Genomic DNA, 27,153 nt, shown 5'->3' on the forward strand with positions numbered 1-27,153 from the left:
TTAAAAAGTCCTCTGTAGACAGCGCTGGATTATTAAAAGCTTGCTGTGAGTAGAAGTTTCAGTAGTTTTTTCATGCCTGTTCGTTGTTTCTTGGCTAGTCTGACTACTATTAAGCTACTGTTTTCTTGACCTCAACCTGGATTTTTCTCTACGATCAACACAGCATGACTTTTTAGGTTCTGCAAAAGCTTTTTACCTGCTGCCATCAGACTGTTGAACTTCTGAACTATAACCCATGAACTCTGCACAACATTTGCATAATTGCACATTTTGTATCATTGCATCTCCATCTAGCATTACAAGTGCTGCCGAACTCTTAGTTTTTAAATGCATTCTTGCACAATCAAATTCTGTACATACAAATGTTTTTTTAAAAATACTCACCTGTACACTGTGACTTTCTCCTGCATTATTTATATTTCAGTTGTTTAATTTTGAATCACTGCTGCACCTTATACTGTATTTTAAATCTACTGTAATTTACAAGCTGTATTCTTGCACAAATGCCCTTTGCACAATCAATTCTGTACATACAAATGGTCAAATGGTCATAGCCAAAGTGGAAGGGTGTCAGCATTCGCTTTGATAAGTCCTGTCTAAATATTGCACTCAGTAAGGAAGGAGGTAAGAAAAGGAGCCAGTATGCTTCCCATCATTGTTCCTTTAGCACAGGGTGCTCACCATGTCCCTCAATGGTAATAAAGAGCCATAAGGAATCCCACAATCCTTTGCTGTTATGAACAGCAGATCAGAGAACCTGATATTCAAACCAGACACGAAGTTGCGTTTTAAAAGGTTGATTTTAAAAATAAAACAATTTAACAAAAATCATACATGGGGAGAAAAATGTCCAGAGTGGAGCAGGCTACTCACAGCAGGAGCAGACAGGCAGGAGAAGGCAGCAAAGAACTAAAGGTAAGGCTGGAATCGTGCTTACAATAGTCCAAGGTCATGTCCAGAATCAGAGAGCTGATGAGGTGTCCAGCAAGGGCAAAGCAAACAGGAAAAAAAATCAAGATCAAAAACAGGCAGTAAGGTAAGGACTGCTGGAAGGCTTACTAACACCATGGCTTTCTGACGATCTGGCTGTGGGAGGCAGGTATAAATGGGCAGGATAGCAGGTGTCACTGATGCTGGTTAATGAGCTCAGTGCAGGTGGATTTAATAATTTAAATTGGCTGGGGCTATGGTAGAGGGTGAAAGACTGAAACAAACATGAATGAAGCCGGACAGAAATACAAGGACCTAATCTGAGTGAGAATATAAACACAAGACTCCAAATACAAATGAAAGAAAGAGTTTACCAGAAAGCAAAAAGTAAAGAAATGCAGTAATAAGGAAAAACATCTCACATATCTAAAACACGGAGAAGTGAACCTTGTGGCAAAACCCAAATGGCAAAAACTAATAACTGAATATGGCAAGCCCTATAGAACTTAAATGACAAGAAAAACATGAATCTAAATCAAAACAATGACCAGAAACCTCCAAATCATGACATTTGCATGACATGACATATAAGCACAACCCACCTCACGAAAGCTTACAAAAATGTCCAGAGAGAAGAAAGGATAATGGGTGGAGTGAAGCGATGCTTGGTCAATCATTAATGGTAGTAGCAATTTACATTGACATTATTGTTTCTTGCGTACTGCGCGTGACACAAGCAAATGTACATGCTTTCATATGTTTTGGTTTGTATAATGGAGAGCTTCAGCCGTTTGCTACATTGTTGTCTAAATTGCATTTTTTTGGTTATTTTTGAAAGGCTGTAGGCCTGGATTTGACAAGCATCATCCATGTGTGTTTCTGTCACATAATGACATATGAGCTAAAACACTGTCCGAAATCAGCACTGCAGTCCCAAACTCCTTTCCTACCCACAATGGATTTCTTACTGTTGGCCTCATTAAAGGTCAAGGAGCAGGAGGTAGGGGCTATGATAAGAACATTTTAGACTGAGTCCCTGTCTGCCATTCTCTGTCCTGACCAACTGTGCATGACCCATGCCTGTTCCCCAGACTTTGCTCAAGCCTCAGCCATCCTGTCTGCCACCTCTGCTGAGCTGCTTCTCCTCGGCATCGGCAGGTTCTCCATCGCTTCTGCAGAGGTTTCTGTGTCCTGGTTTTCCCTAATACAGCTTTTTAATGCAACAATATGTCTGGTTGAAATTGTGTGTTTCCTGGCTGTCTGATTTGTTAACGTTTCCTTAGAATATAATATAAAATATCCGGAGCTGCAGCTTCTCTCATCTGTTTTTAGAGAGAAGGTGAAAGTGAGTTCTTCAAAAGCGGCCTCAAAAAATGCAAAATAGCAGACAGAGTGACATTATTGATTCAATTTATACGCAATAATGCGATGAAGAACCTGAGAAGTTCTGAAGCTTGCCAGGGGAAAAGTAATAAAGTTGAATATGGTGTATTAAAGAAGTTGGGCATTATTAAAGCAGGGACTGCACAGAATGTCACCGCATGATTTAGCTAGATAACTCTCACGCAGCTGCTTTGGGTCTGACTATCATCCCTCAGCTTTACTGAAAAGGTTTGATCACTTTTGGCCTCCGGAAAAAATATAATAAGTCAAGGAATAACGTAAAAGGGCAAATGGGGCTAGAGAAAGTCACAGGAACAGACTAACCGAAAGTACATCTCTAGTGACTTACAGATTTCAACAATCATTTCTAAAGCTTGTCTCAGTTGTTCACGTAAATCTACGCCTTGAACACACACCGTGGAAACACTCCGAAGCAGGCAACACATTCGCCCGATCCCAAACAGCCTTCATTCTTTACACATATCAAGGGCTATTTCTATGTAAATTTGCAGCTCTTCTGCATCCCTTGACATTGTAGTTCAATGCTACTACAGCCCAAATTTTAAATCAGACTCCGACATTGCTGAATACAAATGACGATAGAGCACAGCTTGGAGGCCTCTCACATGCACTTCCCTGTCATGCCAGGCCGTTGCCTTGGAGGCGCGTGATGGTCAGATGAGCAACACTTCTCCTCCATTAGCACTACGAGCCAATCAGCCAAAGCAAGATCATTTGTTGTAGAAAAACTACTTACTAAGTTTTCTTCTATGCACTGTTGTCTTCTACACCGGCTGACACACACACACACAGACACACACACATGCACGGCGAGTTTTTATTGCTGCAAGGACCAGAGTGCTGCCACGCCAATATGCAGCCCCGTGTGCATTTTAAAAATAATGATTTATATTTGCAAATGTTAAAACATACATTTTACAAAACAAATACTGCAAAAACACAGAGAAAAGACGTGTGTGATTCCATAGAGTTTCATTTTTGTTGATGCAGTCATTCCTGTTCACGACGCGGCTATCGTTTCTCCAGTTGACAGAAAAGATCAAACATAGTTAAGATATATAGTCAAAACGTCTCGTGTTTAAGCTCAAATGCCAGGCCACGGTTTTGATGTTCTGTGAGTTCCTGGAAAGTGAGAAATTTGCACAATAAGCGCAGACATAAATGCCCGATATGAGTCGATCGTTTAGGATTCCGATGAATAATACATTCCCAGTAAGACATTATGTTGGGAGAAATCTCCATGTTTTCCACCTTGATGTGCAGAGAGCTGTGCCTCTTGGAGATGATGGGCAGTCTGTCTATGAACTACATGCGGTCTTCTCTGTTCTGTCTCAGCTCCTTTGCTTTGTTATTCATTTCCTCTGTAAGAGCAAAGCAGTGCTGCCCTTTTTTTATTATTATCACACTCTCTGTAGCTGTTTCCAGCTGGGCAGGCAAGATGCTTTTAAGGCCGTTCCTGATATGGTAAAAGGCGGAGCATTCGCAGAATCCATTTTTCTTATTATGATGTTGCAGACCCACTGAATGTGTTTTTACTTAGAGTTTCAGACTGCACAGTAACAAGGCACAAACCTAATTTGTCCTGCCTTACACGAAGAGGCAACAGCAATTAGATTTTGAGTAGAATACTCTCTGTCATGCAGCTGATCTATTTTTTCTGCAAACCTGAACAGAGATTAAAACTGCCTCTTTAAAACTGGAGCTTGGAATCTGCTCACTGGGTTCAGTGTGACATTAGCTACGTTTATATGCACAAAATTCCACGATCGTATTAAAATGTATTTGGATTAAATAATCGGACAGTACCGTTTATATGGGCACACAATCAATCCGATCATAATGTACATGTAAATGCGCCTGGTTTATTCGGAATAGAACCCCTCTGACATGCGCAGTTATCACATTTACTTAAAAAATAAAGAAGAAGAAGAAGAAGAAGCACTTCCCTAAACAAACAAAAAAAAAGTAAACATAGCAATATTAAACGAGTTCCTTTGTCTTCCGAGCGCCCAGGATGGACTTTTACGATGTTCTAATTGCGGTTGAAACTGAATAAACTACAATGTTGAGCTCTTTTATTTTTTCGAACAGAAAGGTTGTATCTGGAGCCCCGACAGTTTTGCTTCCCGCCGTATTTCCACCACGTTTACGTTTACGTCAGGCACATATGCGCACTCAGGTAAATTTACCACATTCGGAATAACTTGAGCATGACAAGCATTTATATGCACGTAGATTTGATTATCAAATTAAACCACATTATTAAACCACAACTCTTATTCGGATTACAATTCCCTTCCGATTAAGATCAATTCAGTCCTCATATTCCGATTGGCCTGTTTACATGATGCTTTTTTATTCCGATTGGGCCTTTATTCCAATTACCTTTATCCATGTAAAGTTTTGTACTTTAAACCTAAAGTGATTTATTTTCCTGTGATGGAATTAAACCACATTTTTCGTCCGGGACGTTTAACCCATCGCCATCTTGAGGCACGATGCGGTTTGTTCGCTAATGTTCTCGAACCGACTTGTGAGTCTTTCACAGCCCTGTGTTTACACTGAGATTAATTTACGAACGTGTGGACGTTGTTTTTCTAATTAGGTGATTTATGAAGGCAGTTGGTTACGCTACATTATATTTAGGCACATGAGAGCAAGAGGGGAGAGAGAAGGGGATGCAAATAGATTCATAGCAGTGAAGGAAGTGTTGGAAACCACATAGTATAATTCCTGTTTTTCACAAAATGTAGTGAAATGTGTAGTAGGAAAGTGAAAAAAAAGGGTGTATATGCTTTTTTCGAGACCCTGTTTTACACTTTATTACTTCTGTAAAGGTGGTTTGTTTATATATATATATATATATATATATATATATATATATATATATATATATATATATATATATATATATATATATATATGTGTGTGTGTGTGTGTGTGTGTGTGTGTTGCGAAATTCAGCACATCACCTCATGGAGGAATGTCACCTCATGAAGGGACTGATTTGTCAGATCACAGCTTTGTGCCTCTGTAAGTACCTCGGCTACCTCTTGGTGTGCTAAGTCTGCCTTTCCATTACTGACAACAAGCCTGGCATTGCTGATTTCTTCACCCTCTCCTGCTCATTCTCCTCTCCACTTCAGAGCCCAGCCCAGTCCTCACCCTCAGACAGAGAAACTCATTATAGCTACGGATTAGATCGATCGGTATGGAGGGGGGGTTGCCCAGTGGAGAGGCGGCATGCATGGGCCAAGCAATTTATGCCAACAATGGAGCTCATCTCTGCATATCCCGACTGCAAATCATTCCCAAGCCAACAAGTGGGTGAAAACACTCTTGCTCCTGCATAGTAAGACAGTATTGTGCGAACTATTCTTCATTTTAAATTTGCTTTGCACTGAGACTGAGCAATAGTATTTTTTTTAGTGGAACATGATGATATGCACCGTCCCAGAATTTACACAGTAAAGAAAGCAATGCCTTGATTCTTGCAATAAATAAATTTGAAAAAGCACAAGCACACAACAATAACTAGCCCCATACTGGGAAATCTGCTGCACACCCCCATGCTCCCAGCAGCGGACCACTACTCCTCCTAACATATTCTCAAAGCCCCCAAATCTCTCCTCTAAGTGGTTTTCTCTCTACAGGAGGGAGCTTCCTTCCATCACCCTGGAAACTAGTGAAAGTAAACACAATTGGGATTGAGTTGTTGCTCCGCTGCGTGTCTTCGCAGTAGCCTCATCTCCCTTCTTCAGCACCCTTGGCCCTATCTTTATTTCCCACTGGAGTATTATTGCTTCCAGTATCTGGTTCAACTTACTCAGCCTTTGACGGTGGGTGTGCACGAGTGTATGTGTGTGTATAGGCTCAATGTTTTGAGGGGTTAATAACAAATTTGGCACCTGAGCCATGAGCTGCAAAGCTGCTGTAGCTTTTTACAAATTACTGTAACTTCATAATTTGCCTTTTTTTTTTCTTCCTTATTTGTGCATCCTTGTTAAGGAAATAATTAAGCTAGAAGTAGGTTGATTGTGGTTTTCTATAGGCTGGTTCTGGTCACTGTGTCTTTTTTAAAAGGGTCAGAGAAGCTGGTTCTGATTGGACATTTAGATCTCTCTCAGAGCGGTGATGTTAGCTTTTTATTAACAGCAACAATTTTATCCCATCATTATAGCTTTATTGGAAATATATACTGAGTAAAGGGACCCTCTTTCTCTGCCACCGAACATCTGGAAAACAAATTGACCAAAAAACTCAACAGAGGAACTCGAACTTGATGCCAGGAATGACTTGCTTCAAGGCAACAGAAGTAACGACCGCACCATCATGCAGTGCACAAAAAAAAAAATACCATCGCATGAACAAAAAAAAAGAAAAAAATAAAAATAAATTAAAATGACTTTAATTTACATGACTCAATCAGTCTCGCTGATTATAACACAAACATCTGATTGGGTGATGGCTGCATAAAACCAAATTTAGGTTGAGATGAATCCATGATCTTTCAACTGACTTTTAAACAAACACACTCTAATATGTGCAGTATTTATTTCAAACTATGAGAAAAATAGCACATCTAATAGTGATGAACGAATAATACTGCAGAAGCGAAGATGGACATATACTATGATCTACAAGACAAACAGTCCTACATCTAAGTAACAATTTGATGGCAGCTTTTTGTTTTCTGTATGATGATAATCTGATTAAAACCCCCAGAATTATGAAATCTCCAGATGTACAGAGAAATAATTATCTTTAGCATCAATTTCAGACACTTATGACCTAACGTTAGTGTCCTGATGCATCTCAGTAATCCAGGTTACAAAAAAAAGGTGTAGGTCCTCTGGACAGGTTCTTCTGTGTTGAAACATTTCGTCTCTTCTCCAAGAGGCTTCTTCAGTCTGAAGAGTGATCAGGAAACTCTTATTAAGCAATAGTTTAGCATAGCGGATCTACAAGTTTAACTGTGACAATCAAAACTGGTTGTTCACATGCAAGAGAGGACCATCGGGCTACCAGCCGATCGTTAGGGCTCTGATGCTTAGTGCTTATTGTTCCCCGAGGGCTGAGTCTTGCTTGCATGGGATGTCTGAAAGCTGCTCTCTTTGCTTGTAACTGGGTTGTCAGTGCAAATAGGGCACATTCAAAGTAAGAGTTACTGAATGCTTAGATGCTGAGATGAGTGGAAAAACGGAAAATATAATCTTGCAGAGCCTCATTAAAAATTGTCAAAGATCATTTTATAATCTTTGGTACTTTTGGTCTTGTGGTTTCCTTTATTTTAGAATTTGTCAGTCGCTGCTTTTCATATTCAGTCATGTCCTTAGTTGCAAGATTTCTTGTAGTTTTCTTTCTGTACTTTAGTGTTTTGTGTGTATATTTATTCTACTCTGAGATGCAGTCTTTAGTTACATTTGATAGATCTTAGTTGCTGATTTCCTGTTTCTTCGTTAGCTTTTGTTTCACAATCTGAAGTATTTAAGTTTCTGTGTATTCCAAGGTATGTCTGCTAGTGTTCACTTCTGGTAGGGCCAGTGTTCCCGGTAGCTGCCTTCCTTGGTTCAGCTCCTGGCAAGCTGTCTCCAATCTGCCTGTGAACTCACCTGTCTGGCAGTCCGGGAATCAAGCTGGCAAATGTAGATACGTCTTGGTTTTCTCATTCAGTGTCATACTGTCATACACACCAGCCCAGTTCCCTGGGATCCTCTTCTGGTTTGGTATTTTGGATCCCTTTGGACTTTAGTTTGTGTATGTTCAATGTGTGTGTGTGTGATCTAACCAGATAACCTTCTTCCACATGTTTTCTCTGTCTCCTACATTCCTTTTGGTAAACAGGGCTTTTGGTAAGCATGGCCTTCCTTCTCAACAGCTTTCTTTCTGCCACTCCTTAATAAAACAGAGGGATTATGTGTATTTCACACAGGTAAGATTTAGGTAACTTCCAAATGTAGTATTTTGTATTTTTGATTACCAGAATACAGCTGACTGAATGTAAATGCATGCAACACTTTTCAGAATTTAGTTGTGAAGGTTTGGAAAACCATTTATTGTTTTTGTTTCACTGCACCAGTGTGTGTTAATGAGCCGGTTTATCACATAAAATCCCAATACACGACAGAAGTTTGTGGCTGTAAAATGACTAAATCTGACAACATATTTGAAAGTTTTTGATTTTTGTTTTTTTAAATAAAGTTGTTTATTTTCTCCTGCTGCCTCCTCCCTGCATTTGGGTTCATGACAGATCGCCTTAATCCAAATGTTCTTTTTAGGGAAAAGACAACAAACAAAAACAAACAACAACAAAAAAAATTTACATTTTGAATGGGGGTACAATATGTGTGTAATCAACATTTCAGATGAAATTCTGGCAAAAGAATTACTCTATAAATGTGCCAGTAGCACAGTGATACATAGATACATAGATACATAGATACATACATACATACATACATACATACATACATACATACATACATACATACATACATACATACATACATACATACATACATACATACATACATACATACATACTTACTTACTTACTTACTTACTTACTTACTTGTTTTAACCAAAAATGCCCCACAGAGACAAAACCCTAGAGTTTATGTGTCTAAGTCTAAGTGAGACTTCTTATTTTTACACAAACTTTGTACTTTTAATGTTATTTTCTATCTGGTGATCTCATTGAGCCATTTGAAGGTCTAATAAATGTACAATAAACAGTGTAGTCAATGGAAATACTTTGCACTATTTTAACATACTGTATATACATTAACTGCTGTAAGTATTGCTTTCAAGTTCAATTTTGCTAAAATAAAATATATATATATATTTAGAAAATTGTTTATTTCGTCGTTTGTGTCTATGGTGCATCTTTTGTCTTTAAAATACCAGAATTTGCACGTAGCCTTATCATTTTGTCTGTCAGATTACATCATTTTTAAATATTAAATCATCAGCTGTTTTGATTAGTTACTCAGTACTTGAGCAGCCTTCTTACTGGATACGTTTTTATTCTTACTTGAGTAATTTCTTGGCTGACAACTTTTTACTTTTACTTGAGTAAAAATATGTTGAATTAGAGCTACTCTTACTTGAGTACAATTGTTGGCTACTCTACCCACCTCTGGACAGAAGATGCATCTCATCTGGTGAAGTGTTTGTCAAGCTTGATCCATTTTATCTATGTTTGACTGTTATTTTGAAGCAAGCCACATAGTATTTCTTAAATAGATGTTATGTTGACAGAGTTAACCACCAGCTAGACCTCTTGTCAGGCTTGACAATGGTGAAAAGCTGTTTTACCATTGTTAATAAATCAAGGCCACATAATAAAAAATCCACTTGCACGAGTTGGCTCTTGGCTCTACAGTATTTCCACAATGAAAGCAATTGGCATTTTGAGTACCTGATCGACCGGTTACCGATTAAACAGGTTAAGTTTAAGAATTGTCCAATTTCGACCATGTCAAATTTCCAAAATAACGTCAAGAGGAATCTTCTTCATAGCAAGTGATAATCCTGATGAATATTTCTCTTTCTCTACTGAATCTCAGCTCACGTATTGTTTTATCATGAGTCCATAACAGGGGGGGTGCTGCTGAAATCTGAGCAAACAATGTGAGACCTAATTAGGGCAATTAAGGATGCTAATTACATACCTGAAAAATGGCCAGCAAACAAAACCACCATTCCTTCCCTTCCCCCGAGGACACAGACCAGAAACAATGTGCCCATAATCCCTTCCAGCACATGGCCACCGTCCTTGGCCTGAGAGTGAGCAGCATCCTGCAGGCAAAAACATGTTCTCGTCTGGACGGAGGAGATAAGTGCACCACACAGTCCTGAGCCCCCCCCCCCCACTCCCACCCCTTCACCAGCCTGGCTGTGCAGTACTATCTTTTTCTCAAGGCCTTGCTAGTTTTCAAAAACAACTGGCTGTCAGAAAGGAGCACACATGCAGACTGAATCTGCTGCACAAGGCCACCAAACTCTTAGAAGACGAGGGGACGGAGGAAAAAGGGGCTGCAGTTAAAATGAGTTTGGACAGCATAGCGAGAGCAAAGCTTTTTTTTTTTTTTTTTTCTTGTTTGCTCTTCTGTTGGCACTCATTGGGAGTTTCTGCTGATCCAGGAACTTTGAAGTGTGCAGCCTTTGATTTTGACAAAGATTGGGGAATTTAATCCCCTCTCTAAGGAGAAATGGCACACAGGGCTTTTATTTGTGGCCATAAGAACAAGTTTGATTTAAAATCAATGTCAGATTGCTGCCCGGTGGAGCTGTGAAGTGCTTTTCAGATAACCCACTGGCTACATAAATTATCATACTGACTCAGTTACAGAGACAACAAGTGGAAGAAGAGACCCCATGCTGCATGATGACACAACAGCTGCAATTATCGGCAAGAACACTCAACGGTATGGACGTCTGCAGCATAAAGCAGGTGGAGCTTAATTACAATTTGACAGCCTCCCTCTAAGTGCTGCTCAAATTCATTTCTAAAGGTGCAAAAAACATGAAGATTTTATGATTCATTTGTTTTATATGAACTTTAAAATACTGTTAGATTTTAGCCACCTCTCTACTCAGTGTATCAGTGTATCAACCCTCCAGACCACTCAGGTCTTCTGGCTCCAGCCTGCTCTGCATACCTAGAACCAGAACTAAACAAGGAGAAGCAGCATTTAGTTCCTATGCTCCACTTATCTGGAACAAACTTCCAGAAAATTGTAAAGGTGCGGAAAGTCTGAGTTCCTTTAAATCAAGATTAAAAACACATTTGTTTAGGATTGCCTTCAACTGTTCTAGTTAACTGAATCACCACTTTTTTGTTCTATTTTCTATCTACATTTTATTCCTACTTGCTTTTATTCTGTTTTAATTTGCTATATTTTAATCATGTAAAGCACTTTGCATTGTCCCTGTACTGAATTGTGCTATATAAATAAATTTGCCTTGCCTTGCCTTGCCTTGCCTTGCCTTGCCTTGCCTTGCCTTACTCCATCCAGAGTGCCAGAGACATCAGAGGCTGCTTTTTCCCCCACTTTAGCTCGCTACATCACTGTTTACTACTAAGTCTACCAAAGCCCTTCTCCCTCTGTAATGCAGGTGGTGCAATCTTTCATAATCTGCAACACTAAAGAAGGCAAATTAGATAAAACTCTGCAAACCTCGCAAACACTGTCTTGCAGCTACAAACTTCATTGCCCGCATTGTATTTTAAACGTCACACCAACAGGAAGTAGCGTGTAATTTTGTAGCATGAATATCGTTTAAAAATATCAGAAGCATTTCTGTTCATCCCCCTTTACTCTAACATGGCAAAATAAAACCCAGTGCCACCAGTTGCACTTTTTTATTCAGCTCACCTCTTGACACTAATTTGACACATTTAAATTTTTTTTTTTTTTTTTTTATATAAAGAACTGGCTTTGGAGATGTTAAATCCAACACTAAAACAAGAAAATAATAAAATATCAATGCTGTATCAAAAATCATTTGCTGCTTAAGGATTGCCTGACATGGAATAAAAGGGTTCTGCAATGTGACGTATTTTCTCCTTTTTGAAGTTTTACCACATCCTTAGTTTCTCCCATTAATTGTGTGTGAGTCATTCTTCCTTCATTCTTTCTCCTCAGCATGTGAAAAGCACAAAGCTGAGCTTGACGTCTCAATTCATCCGGTGACGCTGATATTGCAGAATACTGGTGGTTTAGTTTTAATGATTTGCTGTCAGCGTATCAACCCTCCAGAACACCCAGGTCTTCTGATTCAAGCCTACTCTGCAGAACCAGAACCAGAACCAAACACGGAGAACCCGCATTTAGTGCCTATGCTCCACTTATCTGGAAAAAAACTTACAGAAGACTTTAAAAGTGCTGAAAGTCTGATTCTTTTAAACCTAAATGAAAAACATTTGGATTAGGGTTGCCTTTTTTAGTTTAAGTGTGTAGTCCAACTGTTTTAAAATCATTAATATTTGCTTATAGTTTCCATTTTCCTATGTTTACTTTTGTTTTAATTTGCCTGCATTTTATTCACCGTTTTTTCTGGTTATATTATGTTTTTCTATGTTGTAATCATGTAAACCACTTGGCAGTCCTTGTACTGAAACGTGCTATACAAATAAACTTGCCTTGCTTTGAATTATATTTTAGAAGTTATTTCTGGTGTGTATTTTCTGATATTTTTAATAGATTGATTTGTTTCTTCCAGATTGGGCAGAATTTCAAGAACTTTGATTTAACCCTACTCTACTTATAGCTAAAGATAAACATGGAATCGGGCTGTTAGTGTGATTTACAGAAACTGGTGTAGACCTTTACTCCAGTATGTTGATCTACAATTGGTCTGACTGTTGTCTCTGGTTTGAGATAATTATTCTGTATTACAGGGTGCTACTCTGCAGTGATGAATCATCCACTGGGCTAAATGAAACAGAAATAGAATAAACAACATTGTGCTCTTATGCTCCTCAGCTCTGGACTCCGTTCCTTGACAACAGGGAATTTGCAGAAAACAGGTAAAAAAATATTATTGCATACTCTTCATTAAGGACAGCATGTATTCTAATAAAATTATTTTAATGTACTTCTTGTGTTTCAAGATTGTATTTTTTTTCTATTTTATCATGTACAAACTATTGAATTGCATTGTTTGAATGGTTTTATACATATAAAAGTGCTAGAGAATTATAATACCATCAAAATGATTTTGAATTCTTTACAAAAAGCATTTTTAAACAGTTTAATTGTATGATAAAATAAATGTAATCTCAATACATTTTACAAATGGTTCCAAGTCATGCCAAACAGTTCAGCCACGGTTACAAGTTCAAAATTAATTCTATATATTCAACTTGAATCCTAGTTAGCATATGCAGTCAAATTCAGTTGGCAATGCCAGCTAGTAAATATCTTAGGAAGCACAGTCAATTGCATTGAACCGCAACAATCCGGTTCAACAATCCAGCTTCTTGAGCAAGTGTGTGGCGACAGTGGAAAGGAACAACTCCCTTTCAACAGGAACAACTTCCACCAGAACCCGGCTCAGTATGAGTTTATATCCTTGCTGGTGTGTTGGGGATTTAGTAGACAGAGTAGACACACAAAAAACACAGAAGCATTAGTCCAAGAGCACTTTCTATGCACGCTGCTGTCAGTATTTTTTATCTATCCAGGTGTGTGGGCATAATGATCATCCTTGTTACATGGGTCTAAAGCCCGGTTTATGGCTGACACATCCGCATGGCTACCACGGCCCTCTGTGCAGCACACCCCTCCGGCCAAAAGTTTCAGCTCCGTGCACCTAGGAATATTCTTAATTATGCAGACAGTCCGGTGTAGAAAAACATGGCGGACAAGCAAGAGCTCCTTCTGGCGGAGGTTTGTAAATAAAGACATTTTTATGATTCAGCCTATAAAGATCACAGATCGTTAACAATCCCTGTACAGAAATCGCCGTCACTTTTGGAAGAAAGGAAAGGAAGATGTTAAAAAAAAATTCTACTTTTACATGTAGTAGGGTGTAGTACGCTTGGCTTAGGAGCACAACGCTGCCCTCTACAGTCTAGGAGAATAGTGCTACTTAGGAGAAAAAAAACGCACGGGGCATAAATGCTCCAGGTGTGTCTGCATGTCTCATATCTGCGTGGAGCGTATGTGCGTCAAGTATAAACCGGCCTTAAGTGCAGACAACATAGAGTAGCGTGATGTCAAGTAATGCTACTAATGTAGCATGTGTGGTAAATTATATATGATAGAGCTGTGGTGCTGAAACAGAGAAATCTTTCAACATGTCTAAAAATATCAGGGGTTAGGGTCAAAGGTCTAACATGAAGTCTTACTCCCTTAAAGCATTGTGTTGTCCGACACCATTGGATCGAAAGGCAGATATGCAAAGGTTTTACGGAGGGTGTTAAAGCAAAAACTGAGCACACAGAGCTACAGGCAGCTGTAGCTTCATTATTGACTTCATCGAGGAGAAAATTAACTTCCTAATATGTCATGTCAAAAACAAACACTTCCATCTGACTTACCTTGAGGGTGTTTCTCTCCCACATTTCCTCTCAACGGTGTGTCATCAGGACATACGTTTAATCAGAAATAATCACATGCAAAAGGGTTTCCTCAGCTATCGCCAGATTTTGAGTGGCAGCGCAGATTTGTTACGGGCAATTATTCCAAAACCTTTCGGATGCCCATAATAAGCCAAATTTATCTGCATGACTAGATACATCTCCAGCAGCAAATTACTTCTGTTGGTGAAACTAACCTTGCGAAAAAGAGTCATCATTTGAAAACTCTTCTTTTTTTTCTTCTTTCATTTCCATTGTGAGAGAGGGTTTAGACTCAACTTGTTCAAAACTGGTTTCGTCAACATGTTTAAGACCTTCTTCCAATCAATTTTGCAAAACAAGTAAGTGGAACTTAAATGCTTCAGATGACCCCAAAATGCAGCAAAAAAGGACAAATGATGCAGCGTGAAAAGGAGTTACAAAAATCAATGGGTGCAAAACAGTTTGTTCTGGCATTATCCTGGTCAGTAAAATCAAATATTATATAGGCTACTGCACTTTAAACTGAAGCCAATTGATTCTATTTGCTCAAACAACAGTTTGGAGGGTAGAAAAAACGTATATGTTTTGTCAGGCGCCTTCTTTTGATAAAAGCTTCTCTCCCGCTGGTTTTCGCACTGAAGGGAGCATGATCCTGTTCCTTTCTGCCTTCCTCTTTTCCTTTTCTCAGTCTGGCCGCGTCTCTCTTCCAGTGCCAGACCAACAGCTGCTTCTCCTTTGGCCGGCCTCCAAATGGAGGATGACTGAGGAGAGTGAATGGGATTTTAATTTCACTTGTTAATGCTGCTTTTCCTCATTCGTCCCCTCCCACAACCCAGCAGCGCCAACAATACAGGCAGAAAAGTTCAGGAGGGAGGCAAGGGAAGCGGGGGGGATAAACAGCAGCTTGTGAGTGACATAAGAGTATGATCTGAACATCAAGCTCGCAAATTAAGAGGATATTGATTGAGCACGAGTGAAGAGTTTCACTCTCCTTTCCTTTCTCTGTTGTTGGTTAATTAATCATGAAGTGGCTCAGAGGGGTGTGAGGAGAAATGAAGCGGTGAGATTGCTCCCAGACCTCCACCAGTATGAGCTGTCTTTAAGATGAGAAACAAAAACAACTGTTCTGCACGTAAGGAGCCAAGATGGGAAAAGGCACAAAGAAATGCGCTAAAAAAAAAACTGTACAGACGGCACATTAAACATCTGTGGCGTAAAAAGTCGGATCGTTCCGCAATGAGAGGCGACAACTTTAAACTTCGTTCAGCTGTTGCCAGGGAAACATACAGTAGCATCTAAATCTGTTCCTCGGATGATCTGCACATGCAATCTGCAGTACGAAACACCTGCCAAGCCAAGATCAACAAAGTGCTGTCACATTAATGTGCAATGCACTCAAAGAACAACACAAGAGGTTATTCGATTCGTTCCCTATTAAAGATGCATCTTGAGCTCAGTCTGAAATCCCTGAACAAAAACATGCATAAACTGTAAAAATAATATAATAAAAAACATAAGCTGACACATTCAAGATGATAAGAGTCAGGCTTGTGAAACTTTAAAACCACTGCTAAAAAGCACAAAACGCCCTGCATTCCTTAGGTACGCGCGACGGGAGGGGGTTGATTTGTGACATCCATCCTAAGTGAGATGGATTACACAGAGCCATGTGGATTTGAATAACAAGCAATTTAACTGCCTCGGATGTGATGCTGCAGAGGTGCAGGTCCCTCCTGCAAGAGGAGGCAGCGAGCGCCCGTTTGACCAGGTGCCTCAGTGAGCTGACCCGTTCCAACATGCCGGTGGATGAAGCAGTGTGACATGCAGACGCGTTGCTTTAACCACTGCTGTAAATTTCACGTTTGGCTTCGGGTAATTATGAACAGAGCAGAGCCAGAAACTGTTTAACAAGGCAACGATCAAGAGCAATTGACCCGAGAAGCAATTAAGTGGGATAAACTAGATTAGCTAAAGAGGTTATTTACTATCTACATGTAGAAAAATTAATATTTGCACAGGAATCCTATCCCAACCAGCAACTCTCCCCTGTGCTTTACACCCTGGTCTTGGCATCTAAGCAGCCGCCAATTGGAGCGAGCCGCAGATGGCCTCTCTGGAGAATCCATTAACCTCAGAGGTTACCAGACTGTGACCTCTCAGGGTCAAATCTAGCTCGGGAGAACTAGTAATTGTTGCTGAGTCAACATCTGGGGCTTTAATCTAAAATGGCCTTTTCTACTTGATAAACTATGGAGACAAGATGGATGCGGCCATTGGATGATTTGGGACCACTTTATTCATCGGAGTCCCAGTGAGACACCAGATCAAAAAGGTATCTGCCTCTCGGATGAAATACTAAATTCAGCCGCATTCACGTCTATCATCGTGGTTCTGTTAGCTCAAAGCGTCCGTTCTGTGAATGATACGATGTTTGATGCTTAAATGAATGAAAAGAAGCCCTTGGAGATGCATCTTTTCATCCAGTAAGGTTGTATAAATAAATAAATATAAAGAAGAGAAGATATAATGGATTGTTCAACAAAAAAGGGAGATCTCAGAGACAAAGACCTATTGAAATTGATTGAACTAATTCATTATTCTTTTTCATGACATTCATTGTCTCATCATCTCCAGTGTTTCAGTCACAAGTAGTCCAGGTATGTTGTTACATCATAATATACAACAATCTTAAATAAGAAGGGATTAAAATACTAAAAGGTTTTAAACATATATATTTTACATTAAGTTTTTCACTTAATCCGTAGGGTAACACCCGCATGGCAAACCCAATGCATTATTGAAAAAAGATTTTTTTCTGGTGACAATTTTCTATTTAGTGTGAATTTTAGTATATGTAATTTTTGTTTTCTACAGTTTCAGTATTCTGTTTTCTCGTGTAGTGTTGAAGGCCAATAGAAGTGATTCAATTAATTAAAGATAAATCTATCTATATATATATATATATATATATATATATATATATATATATATATATATATATATATATATATATATAGATAGATAGATAGATAGATAGATAGATAGATAGATAGATAGATATAGATATAACAAACAGTCCACCTTTGAGCCGTCATCTTTGTTTTATAGTACCATAAACAGTTTGTTTGTGGAATACAATAAAATTAACAAGATTATTAATCAAAAAATAATATTTATGGCCCTGTATAAACAAGAGACCGGGATCCACATTTTTCCAGAATGAGTCAAAAATGTAAAGTCTGTGCAGCTATTTTATGGTGCATTTTCATTAATTTTTTTAGTCTGATTTTAATGGATAGACTACCTCAGCATATAGATACGCTCTGCAGAGGCTGGGTAATGAGCTCCTCAAATCAATTGGGTGTATCAAACCAGAGAAAAACCTCAAACAGGCAGAAAACTGGTCCCAGAAGATTCAAAATTGACTCTTTTCGTTGCATATTTACATAAACCCTCCCCCGCCTCCTCAACAGATGTTTTAAACAACTGAGTAATTTGATTTATTGGTAATGTCACCCCAGACGTTCTATCCAGGCTTTAGCACAGAATGGTCCAACCGTACGTGAACCATGTGACTTCTGAAATCAAACAGATCAGGTTGTTCATAGTTTGATAAGCATGTCAAATTACCTAAAAGAAGTTTGAAAAATATGGGAAAAAAGTGGAATTTGTCCGTTTTCCTGGCCTCAGGAAGTTTGAATATTATTTCTACTTTGAGACTTTATAGCCTGCTCTATTTTCAGCATGATAAATATCCATCCGTTTGTCCATCTAAGATGGAAAACAGACAAAACCCAGTGAAGCTAAAGAGCAGTCAGTCAGTGGGATAAATACACTGGGTGAGGTGTGCCCTCTTGTGGAATCAAATCGACACTACAATGCATATTTAGTTTGGATAGTCACTTAATTTTTGACTCCGCTGAAAAAAAAATCATTGAACTGCTGAAAGATTTCCTGAACACTTTTTATTCATCCGTGGAATAAAAGCCGATGTGAACTCAGAATCTGAGGACATAAGCTTTATTAATTTCTTATAAAAATGTCAACAACAACAACAACAACAAAAAAAAAATCTTACAAATTCCAACAGGTCCTTTGGGTTTATCCACAGGGAGACCAGACCTGTTTCACAGACAATAGGGGAACAAAGCGAGCGCGCTATTGCATCATTAAATCCTCCCAGTTGGATCAGCTGCCGTGACCCCTACACCAATCCACCAGCAGAGGCCACGCTGCTGCTGCTGCTGCTGCTGTTAAACTCCTCCTTTTCTCTACCTACATCCCTGTCTCCTCCTCGCACTCCGCCATTTACTCCATTTTCTCCCCCATTCTGCTTTTCCCTTTTTTTTTTACCCCCCCTATTCTGACCCTTCCTGTCCCTAAGCTCTCCTTCTCTGATTGGTTCCAGACGTGCCACTGAGCTCTTCTTGCCGACTCAACATTCCACAGCTGGAGACCGCGTATGCACAACGAACACACACACACACAGACACACACACACACACCTCTCCTCCTCCCTTCCCCCTCAGTCTTAGTTTTTTTTTTTTTCACAGCAGCTCAGTGAAACACCAAGAGCCTCAGACTGAAATGGCTCCAAAGCATTCCTGCAAGCAGAGAGAGGGAGAGAAATGTACTCCAAGGCTCAAGCTGAAGGAGGAAGGTTAAATGTTTGAAATCTTAGCAAGATGTCAAAAGACCCAGCACAGATGGCAGGTTTGTGAATTTGGCTTTCAATACTCTTTGGCACACTATTCACCATTAAAGATGTTTTCTTTCGCGGGGCAAACTCGAAGACTTCCCAGTGTTGGCAATTGCTGCAGGAAAAGTAGAGCTGCTTCCAGATAACAAAATGAATGTGCATCTTCAGGGCAGAAAAAAAACAAAAAAAAAAACTGAGCTGATGCAACATCCAGAAACGTGAACCGCGAGGTCATAAAATCGTGATGCATCAGACAGCTTTCCAATTCAAACCTGGTTTTATAGCGTGTGTGAACACAATGACTGCACTCCACCAAAACTGCTGAATCAGCTCCAGATGGTGGAACAAAGAGCTAAGGCAGAAACTGCCCGCTTTTGATGAAGACGAAAGGCAAAAAAAACGCCTTAGTGGCTCCAAAATCTGATTGTGTATCAAAACAACCCCCATGGGTGATGCTGCACTAAAAAAGAAAAAAAAAAAAACTACAACAACGTAGTCCATTTAAAGACCAGCTTTCAATGCAAAGTCCTACTTATGTGCACAATTATAGTGTTCGCCCTCACAGACAGTTTGAGGTCAACGGCCCCTTTTACACTTCTAACGCGTTCACATCTGGATGTCTTTCTTCCTCCTCTGCTGCCGGCCTGACAGCCTTTGCTGACGTGTCGGGTCGGAGAAGAGGGAGAGAGGCAGGCTCATGGAAACCACAAACACGCATCACGGCTTACGCTTCTCCACAGCTGCACAGATAACGACGAATCATACCAAACAAACCAAAGAAAATTAAAAAGAAGAAAGAAAAAAACGTGTTCAAGTTTGGGTTAATACTGACATGACAACACAAATTAAATTTTACAGAGGAATGCGGTCCTTGAGAAGAATATGTGGCAACTCAGACAGTAAAAACAAGTAAAAGCGGGTTTTAGTTTTTTTGTTCAGTCAGAACAGAAACAAGACCAGGGAACTCGGTGTGCTAAAACTGACTTTAGGGGACAGGCAAGAGGTTGTTTCATAAGACTGGCTTTGTGCTAATTTTATTCTCAGCGGTAATAAAACTATTCACAGTAGATCAATTGTATCCTTCCTATGAGTTTTGGAAAAAGCAGATGGATGTATCCGATTTGTGCGTTTCTTTTTTTTTTTTTTTCAAAAACTTCCGATTCAATTAAAAAATAGAAACATCTGCTGTGTTCTACACAGCTTTTTAGCATTTGAAAAAAAAAAAAAAAAAAAAAAAAGTTTGGTTTAAAAAGAGTAAGAAAAATTGTATGAGAATCTGAGTCTCTCCGGCGGCGTGGGGTCTGTGTCCAGTCCAGGGTCGGTCCGGGGCTTACTCCGGCTGCTCGTTCAGCTCCATGTCGGACACCAGGATGTTCTTCTCGGCCTGCTCGTCGAGGCCTGAGTTGGTGCGGCTGTAGCGGGCTCCCTCGAATGAACCGCGCGACCCTGCGGTTCGCCGCCGGTACAGGAGGATCCCCGTGGCTATCAGCAGAAGCAGCACCAAAGCCGCCACAATGACGACAATCACAGTGGGCAGGTGGTCGACGTCTACTGGGGAAAAAAAAAACGAAAGAACCGTTAGATACTGTACAGCGTATCCTAAAAGGAATTTATTTATCAGTAGATTGAAAAAAAGTACTTACATGTTGAAGAGGAGTTCTCAGCACTTACTAATCAAAAAGGAAACAATAAAAAAGATTACTTAACTATTACTCAAAAGGTTACCAATCTTTGATGATGATGCAGTGTCTTGTCGAAGTTTTCAAACCCTTTTTGTAACTTTACAGCCACAAACCTCCATGTATTTTATAGTGATTTTAACTGATAGGCCAACACACCGTAAATGTGAACTGGAAGAAAAACGATCCATCGTTTTTCAACGCATTTTACAAATAAAAATCTGAAAAGTGCTGTGTGCATTTGTTTCTTTAGTCAGATACCGCCAAATAAAATCAAGAGCGACCGCCTAGCTTCGGAAATTCATCAACGAAGTCCAGCGCTGTGTAATGTAACCTCAGCAGACATCCAGCTGTTCTGTGTTACGAAACAAACAGCAGCATGAAGAACAATGAAAACTGTGTGTAGGTCTGGGACGCGCCGATTTTCAAGAGCTTTAAAGCTGCTATAAGAGCATAACCAAAGCTTTTAACATATCAGTCCATCATCCAATAAGAAAAGAGTATTGTACCTCCCAAGAGATGGCTGTTCACCTAAAAATGACACCAGGCAAGGAGAGAATTAAAAGAGAAGCAGCCAAGAAGGTAACTGCAGGAGATCCACAGCTCAGGTGGGAGAAACCTTTTAGGAGACAACTATTATTAACGCACGCATCTAATCTGGTTTTAGACGGCCAGATTATCTAATCTGGTTTTAGACGGAAGCCATTGTCGACAGAAAGCTCCCTTCAACAATGAATCTGGTTAGAAGGCACCAGAAATTGAACTTCAAGCCTACATGGAAAATGCTGTGTGTGGCAGCAAACTAGGAGGCCGAGGTCTTGTGTACGCTTAAATGATGGCTCGTTAAATATGGCCTCCATATTTTGGCACATTTTGCTTTTCCCCTTCCACAAACTTAACAGGCAGAGCTGTCACGTCTCACGCAACACGAGACATTCTTCACACAGCGAGATAACAAAGCCCAGATGGGCTGCGAGTAATCTGTTCACTATACTGTCCGTTCAGAGAGCAGCCCAATCCAGGTTAGGGTTAGACGTTACAGTAGGGTTAGGTTATGGTTACATTAGGGTTACATTAGGGTTAGGTTTTGTTTAGAGTTAGGGTTACATTAGGGGTAGGGTTAGGGTGAGTTTCCGAAGTGGCAGAGCGTTTCCATTCATTTTGATGCTGCCATGCCAGTCAATGTTCCTATGTGGCGGGGAGAGCCGCATGGGCCTTTTCGGTATCATTTTGAATACAGCCATGCGGGAACCCCTAACGCCATTTCGGTAAAACTGCAATGATAGGCAAAATCCACTAGATGGCGATACTGTATCACAAGTTAAAAAGTGCCCTTGTTTTCAGAGAGCATGCCACAAGGGACTATTGTATGCCATTTGGCTATTATGTACATGTTAAGCATGCCACGAGGGATTATTGTGTGTCAACTAGGTATTATGTCCATTTTCTAAGTGTTAGAGTTCTGATGGTCCATTTGTGGGGGAGGGGCGGCATGCCACAAGGGATTATTGTTTGCCATTCGGCTATTATGTACATGTTAAGCATGTCACAAGGGATTATTGAGTGTCAACTAGGTATCATGTCCATTTGAATTGTAGTTTCTAAGTGATAGAGTTCTGATGGTCCATTGAGTGTGTGGGGGAGGGGCGCCCTGCCAGTGGAGGTCATTGGATGGTGATCCTAAATGGCAATGGGTCTTCATGCTATTTTCTAAGTCTATGAGTGCTGGTGGTCCATTGGGAGTGTGTGTGGGGGAGGGGCGGCTTGCAACGAGGGGTCATTGGCTGGTGATCCTAATTGGCAATGGGCATTCATGCTATTTTCTAAGTCTATGAGTGCTGGTGGTCCATTGGGAGTGTGTGGGGGAGGGGCGGCCTGCCACTGGAGGTCGTTGGTTGGTGTTCCTAAATGGCAATGGGTCTTCATGCTATTTTCCAAGTGTTTAAGTGCTGGTGGTCCATTGGGAGTGTGTGGGGGAGGGGCGGCCGGCCACTGGAGGTCATTGGCCGGTGATCCTAATTGGCAATGGCCTAGTGTTTAAGTTGAGACCATGATACAGATTGACACATGTGTCAATCGTATCATGGACTCAACCAAATTTAGTTAAGGGTCTTAGTGAAAACCGGTCATGCCACAAGGGACTATTGTGTGCCACTTTGGTATTATGGCATGTTAAACATACCACAAGGGATTATTGTGTGTCACGTGGGTATCATGTGCATATTAATGCTATTTTCTAAGTCTATGAGTGCTGCTGGTCCATTGGGGGAGTGTGGGGGGAGGGGCGGCCTGCCACTGGAGGTCGTTGGCTGGTGTTCCTAAATGGCAATGGGTCTTCATGATATTTTCTAAGTCTATGAGTGCTGGTGGTCCATTGGGAGTGTGTGGGGGAGGGGCGGCCTGCCACTGGAGGTCGTTGGTTGGTGTTCCTAAATGGCAATGGGTCTTCATGATATTTTCTAAGTCTATGAGTGCTGGTGGTCCATTGGGAGTGTGTGGGGGAGGGGCGGCCTGCCACTGGAGGTCGTTGGTTGGTGTTCCTAAATGGCAATGGGTCTTCATGTTTTTTTCCAAGTGTTTAGGTGCTGGTGGTCCCTTGGGGTTGTGTTTGGGGGGGGGATGGGGGGGTCCAGTTATGGATGTTGGTTCTAGAGAACCAGGGGCTTCTCCATAGAAGTTCCTGCGGGCCTAGGGTGCACATTTCCTGGGTAGGAAAGGCCCATGTGGTGCCCTGGTTCGGCTTGCATCCGTGCATCCATAAGGAGCACTAGACTACCGGAGCCATAAACCTCAATACACCTTTTGCCCATCCAATTCATAAATAAAAATACAAAAATAGCCACCGATGTGGCAAAAGATGTCCTTAGAAGGACATCCAATGCTGGACTGGATCGGGAATCGAACCCGGATCTCCCGCTTGGGAGTCGTTTGCCTCGACCACTTCGCCAACAGGGACAGGCATTGGCGAAAAAATAAATAAATAAAATGGTTCCAGTAGTCTAGTAGTCAACGTTCTTACTTCAGGAAAGACCAGTACCTGTTAGGACGTGACCCGAGCCAGATCAGCATCCAGCTCAAGTCGGGAACCTTAACCGCTCGACTGCCTGAACCACCACTAATACAATGGCTCATAGTCCTTATATCATCGATTCCCTCCTGGTTCTCTGGGGCTGCAGCGTCCAAAGGCAGGTTATGATCTATATTTTTTCCCCCCAGAAAAAATAAATAAAATGGTTCCAGTAGTCTAGTAGTCAACGTTCTTACTGCAGGGAAGAGCAGTACCTGTTTGGTAGGGACTCGAACCAGATCCGCGTCCACCTCGAGCCAAGAACCTTAACCGCTCGACTGCCGGAACCACCACTAATACAACGGCTCATAGTCCTTATACCATCGATTCCAGTCCACTGTGGGGATTCCAGTCTAAATTCAGGGGCTCTCCTGGTTCTCCGGAGGATTAAATTAACTAAGGACAAAAAAAAAAAAAAAGGTTCCGATAGGCCGGAATCGTACCCCGGTCGCTGGGGGCACACGCCGGGGCACAGACCACTAGGCTACCGGAACCATGGTGATACAATGGCTCATAGTAATTATATCTTGGACTGTCCACATACTAAACAGGGAAAAGTGTTGTCAACTCCAGGAGTCGAACCCTGTTCTCCCACATGAGATGCGGGAGCATTAACCACTCGACTACTGCAGTCACGTGATGCAATGGGCCTTAACCTAAGTTTGAGTGCTGCTGGTCAAATGGGAGTGTGTGTGTGGGGGAGTGGTGGCCTGCCACCAGGGGTCGTTGGCTGGTGATCCTAAATGGCAATGGGTCTTCATGCTATTGTCTAAGTCTATGACTGCTGCTGGTCCATTGGCCGTGTGTGGGGGAGGGGTGGCCTGTCACTAGGGGGTCGTTGGCTGGTGATCCTAAATGGCAATGGGTCTTCATGCTATTTTCTATGAGTGCTGCTGTCTATTGGGAGTGTGTGTGAGGGGGAGGGGCGGCCTGCCACTGGAGGTCATTGGATGGTGATCCTAAATGGCAATAACCCTATTAATAAATAAAATGGTTCCAGTAGTCTAGTAGTCAACGCTCTTACTGCAAGGAAGACCCATCTGGGACTCGAACCAGATCCACTTCCATCTCCAGCCAGGAACCTTAACCGCTTGGCTGCTGGGGAACCATGCTGATACAATGGCTCATAGTAATTTTATCTTCGACTGTCCATATATTGCAAAGGGAAAAGTGTTGTCAGCTCCAGGAGTCGAACCCTGTTCTCCCACATGAGAGTCGGGAGCACTAACCACTCGACTACAGGGGTCACGTGATGCAATGGGACGTATCCTTGTTATGTCTCTGATGAGACAGGTATACTCAGCTGAAACCTTGACAGCCAAGGGTGGTATCGAACCCCGGCCCCGCAGTTGGGGGGCGGTGTCTCTAATCACCATGGCCATCAAGAGTATGTACAGAAGCTGGAAAACAATTATCAATGTCCTGGTCCTCTGGAGGTCCAAGGGGGTGCTCAGCCCACCTCCATGCGGGCAAGGGGGCACCATCCCCGGGTACAGGTGCTCCATGTGGCCCCTGGTTCTCTGGAGGTCCAAGGGGGTGCTCAGCCCACCTCAATGCGGGCCAGGGTGCTCCATCCCTGGGTACAGATCCTCCATGGGTGCCCTTGGTTCTTCTCGCATCCATACATCTATAAGGAGCCACTAGACTAATAGCATGTCACTAGGGGTCATTGGTTGGTGTTCCTAAATGGCAATGGGTCTTCATGCTATTTTCTAAGTCTATGACTGCTGCTGGTCCATTGGGAGAGTGTGTGTGGGGGAGGGGTGGCTTGTCACTAGGGGGTCGTTGGCTGGTGATCCTAAATGGCAATGGGTCTTCATGATATTTTCTAAGTCTAAGTGCTGCTGGTCCATTGGGAGTGTGTGGGGGAGGGGCGGCCTGCCACGAGGGATGGTTGGTTAGATGATCCTAATTGGCAATGGCCTTAATTTTTCTAAGTGTTTAAGTTGAGACCAGAACAATGATATGCACATGTGCCAATCTTTGTCCAGCCTGTCACTAGGAGTCATTGTAAGGTGATCCTAAATGGCAATGGGTCTTCATGCTATTTTCTAAGTCTATGCTCCATGTGGTTCCCAGGAGGTCCAAGGGAGTGCTCAACCCACCTCCATGCGGGCCAGGGTGCACCATCCCTGGGTACAGGTGCTCCATGTGGCCCCTGGTTCTGCTGGCCCTTGGACCTCCAGGGAACCAGGGGGTGATCCATGGAAGTCATTTCCCAGCCAGGGTGCACCATCCCTGGGTACAGATCCTCCATGTGGCCCCTGGTTCTGCTGGCCCTTGGACCTCCAGAGAACCAGGGGCTGATCCATGTAAGTCATTTCCCAGCCAGGGTGCACCATCCCTGGGTACAGATCCTCCATGTGGCCCCTGGTTCTGCTGGCCCTTGGACCTCCAGAGAACCAGGGGCTGATCCATGGAAGTCGTTGCCCAGCCAGGGTGCACCATCCCCGGGTACAGATCATCCATGTGGCCCCTGGTTCTGCTGGCACTTGGACCTCCAGGGAACCAGGGGGTGATCCATGGAAGTCGTTGCCCAGCCAGGGTGCACCATCCCTGGGTACAGGTTCTCCATGTGGCCCCTGGTTCTCTGGAGGTCCAAGGGGGTGCTCAGCCCACCTCTATGCGGGCCAGGGTTCACCATCCCTGGGTACAGGTGCTCCATGTGGCCCCTGGTTCTGCTGGCACTTGGACCTCCAGAGAACCAGGGGCTGATCCATGTAAGTCATTTCCCAGCCAGGGTGCACCATCCCCGGGTACAGATCATCCATGGGTGCCCATGGTTCTGCTGGTCCTTGGACCTCCAGAGAACCAGGGGGTGATCCATGGAAGTCGTTGCCCAGCCAGGGTGCACCATCCCTGGGTACTGATCTTCCATGGGTACCCCTGGTTCTGCTGGCCCTTGGACCTCCAGGGAACCAGGGGGTGATGCATGGAAGTCGTTGCCCAGCCAGGGTGCACCATCCCTGGGTACAGATCCTCCATGTGGCCCCTGGTTCTGCTGGCCCTTGGACCTCCAGAGAACCAGGGGCTGATCCATGGAAGTCGTTGCCCAGCCAGGGTGCACCATCCCTGGGTACAGATCCTCCATGTGGCCCCTGGTTCTGCTGGCACTTGGACCTCCAGAGAACCAGGGGCTGATCCATGGAAGTCGTTGCCCAGCCAGGGTGCACCATCCCTGGGTACAGGTCTTCCATGGGTACCCCTGGTTCTGCTGGCCCTTGGACCTCCAGGGAACCAGGGGGTGATGCATGGAAGTCGTTGCCCAGCCAGGGTGCACCATCCCTGGGTACAGGTGCTCCAT

General features: G+C 42.2%; 1 protein-coding gene and 1 long non-coding RNA gene across 3 annotated transcripts in view; one reads left to right on the top strand and one right to left on the bottom strand.

Annotated features, from left to right (window-relative positions):
- The first annotated feature begins 6,053 nt into the window (after positions 1-6,053).
- On the top strand, positions 6,054-10,717 carry LOC118566376. Its single transcript, XR_004932966.1, has 3 exons — positions 6,054-6,173; positions 8,179-8,266; positions 10,688-10,717. It is a non-coding gene; the product is annotated as an uncharacterized LOC118566376 (long non-coding RNA).
- Positions 10,718-18,408: 7,691 nt separating this feature from the next.
- mrc2 (mannose receptor, C type 2) overlaps positions 18,409-27,153 on the bottom strand; it is a 52,753-nt gene continuing 44,008 nt past the window's right edge. Inside the window, exons 28-29 of one of the 2 annotated variants that reach the window (XM_036147799.1) lie at positions 20,747-20,773; positions 18,409-20,651 (exon numbers count right to left, since the gene is read on the bottom strand). In XM_036147799.1, the coding sequence (XP_036003692.1) occupies positions 20,434-20,651; positions 20,747-20,773 (245 nt within the window). In that variant the 3' untranslated portion in view covers positions 18,409-20,433. Of the gene's footprint in view, positions 20,655-20,746; positions 20,774-27,153 lie in introns of both variants that reach the window. The other variant, XM_036147798.1, reaches the window with a different exon arrangement.

This window comes from Fundulus heteroclitus, chromosome 16, assembly GCF_011125445.2.
Source record: "Fundulus heteroclitus isolate FHET01 chromosome 16, MU-UCD_Fhet_4.1, whole genome shotgun sequence".
NCBI lineage: Eukaryota > Metazoa > Chordata > Actinopteri > Cyprinodontiformes > Fundulidae > Fundulus > Fundulus heteroclitus.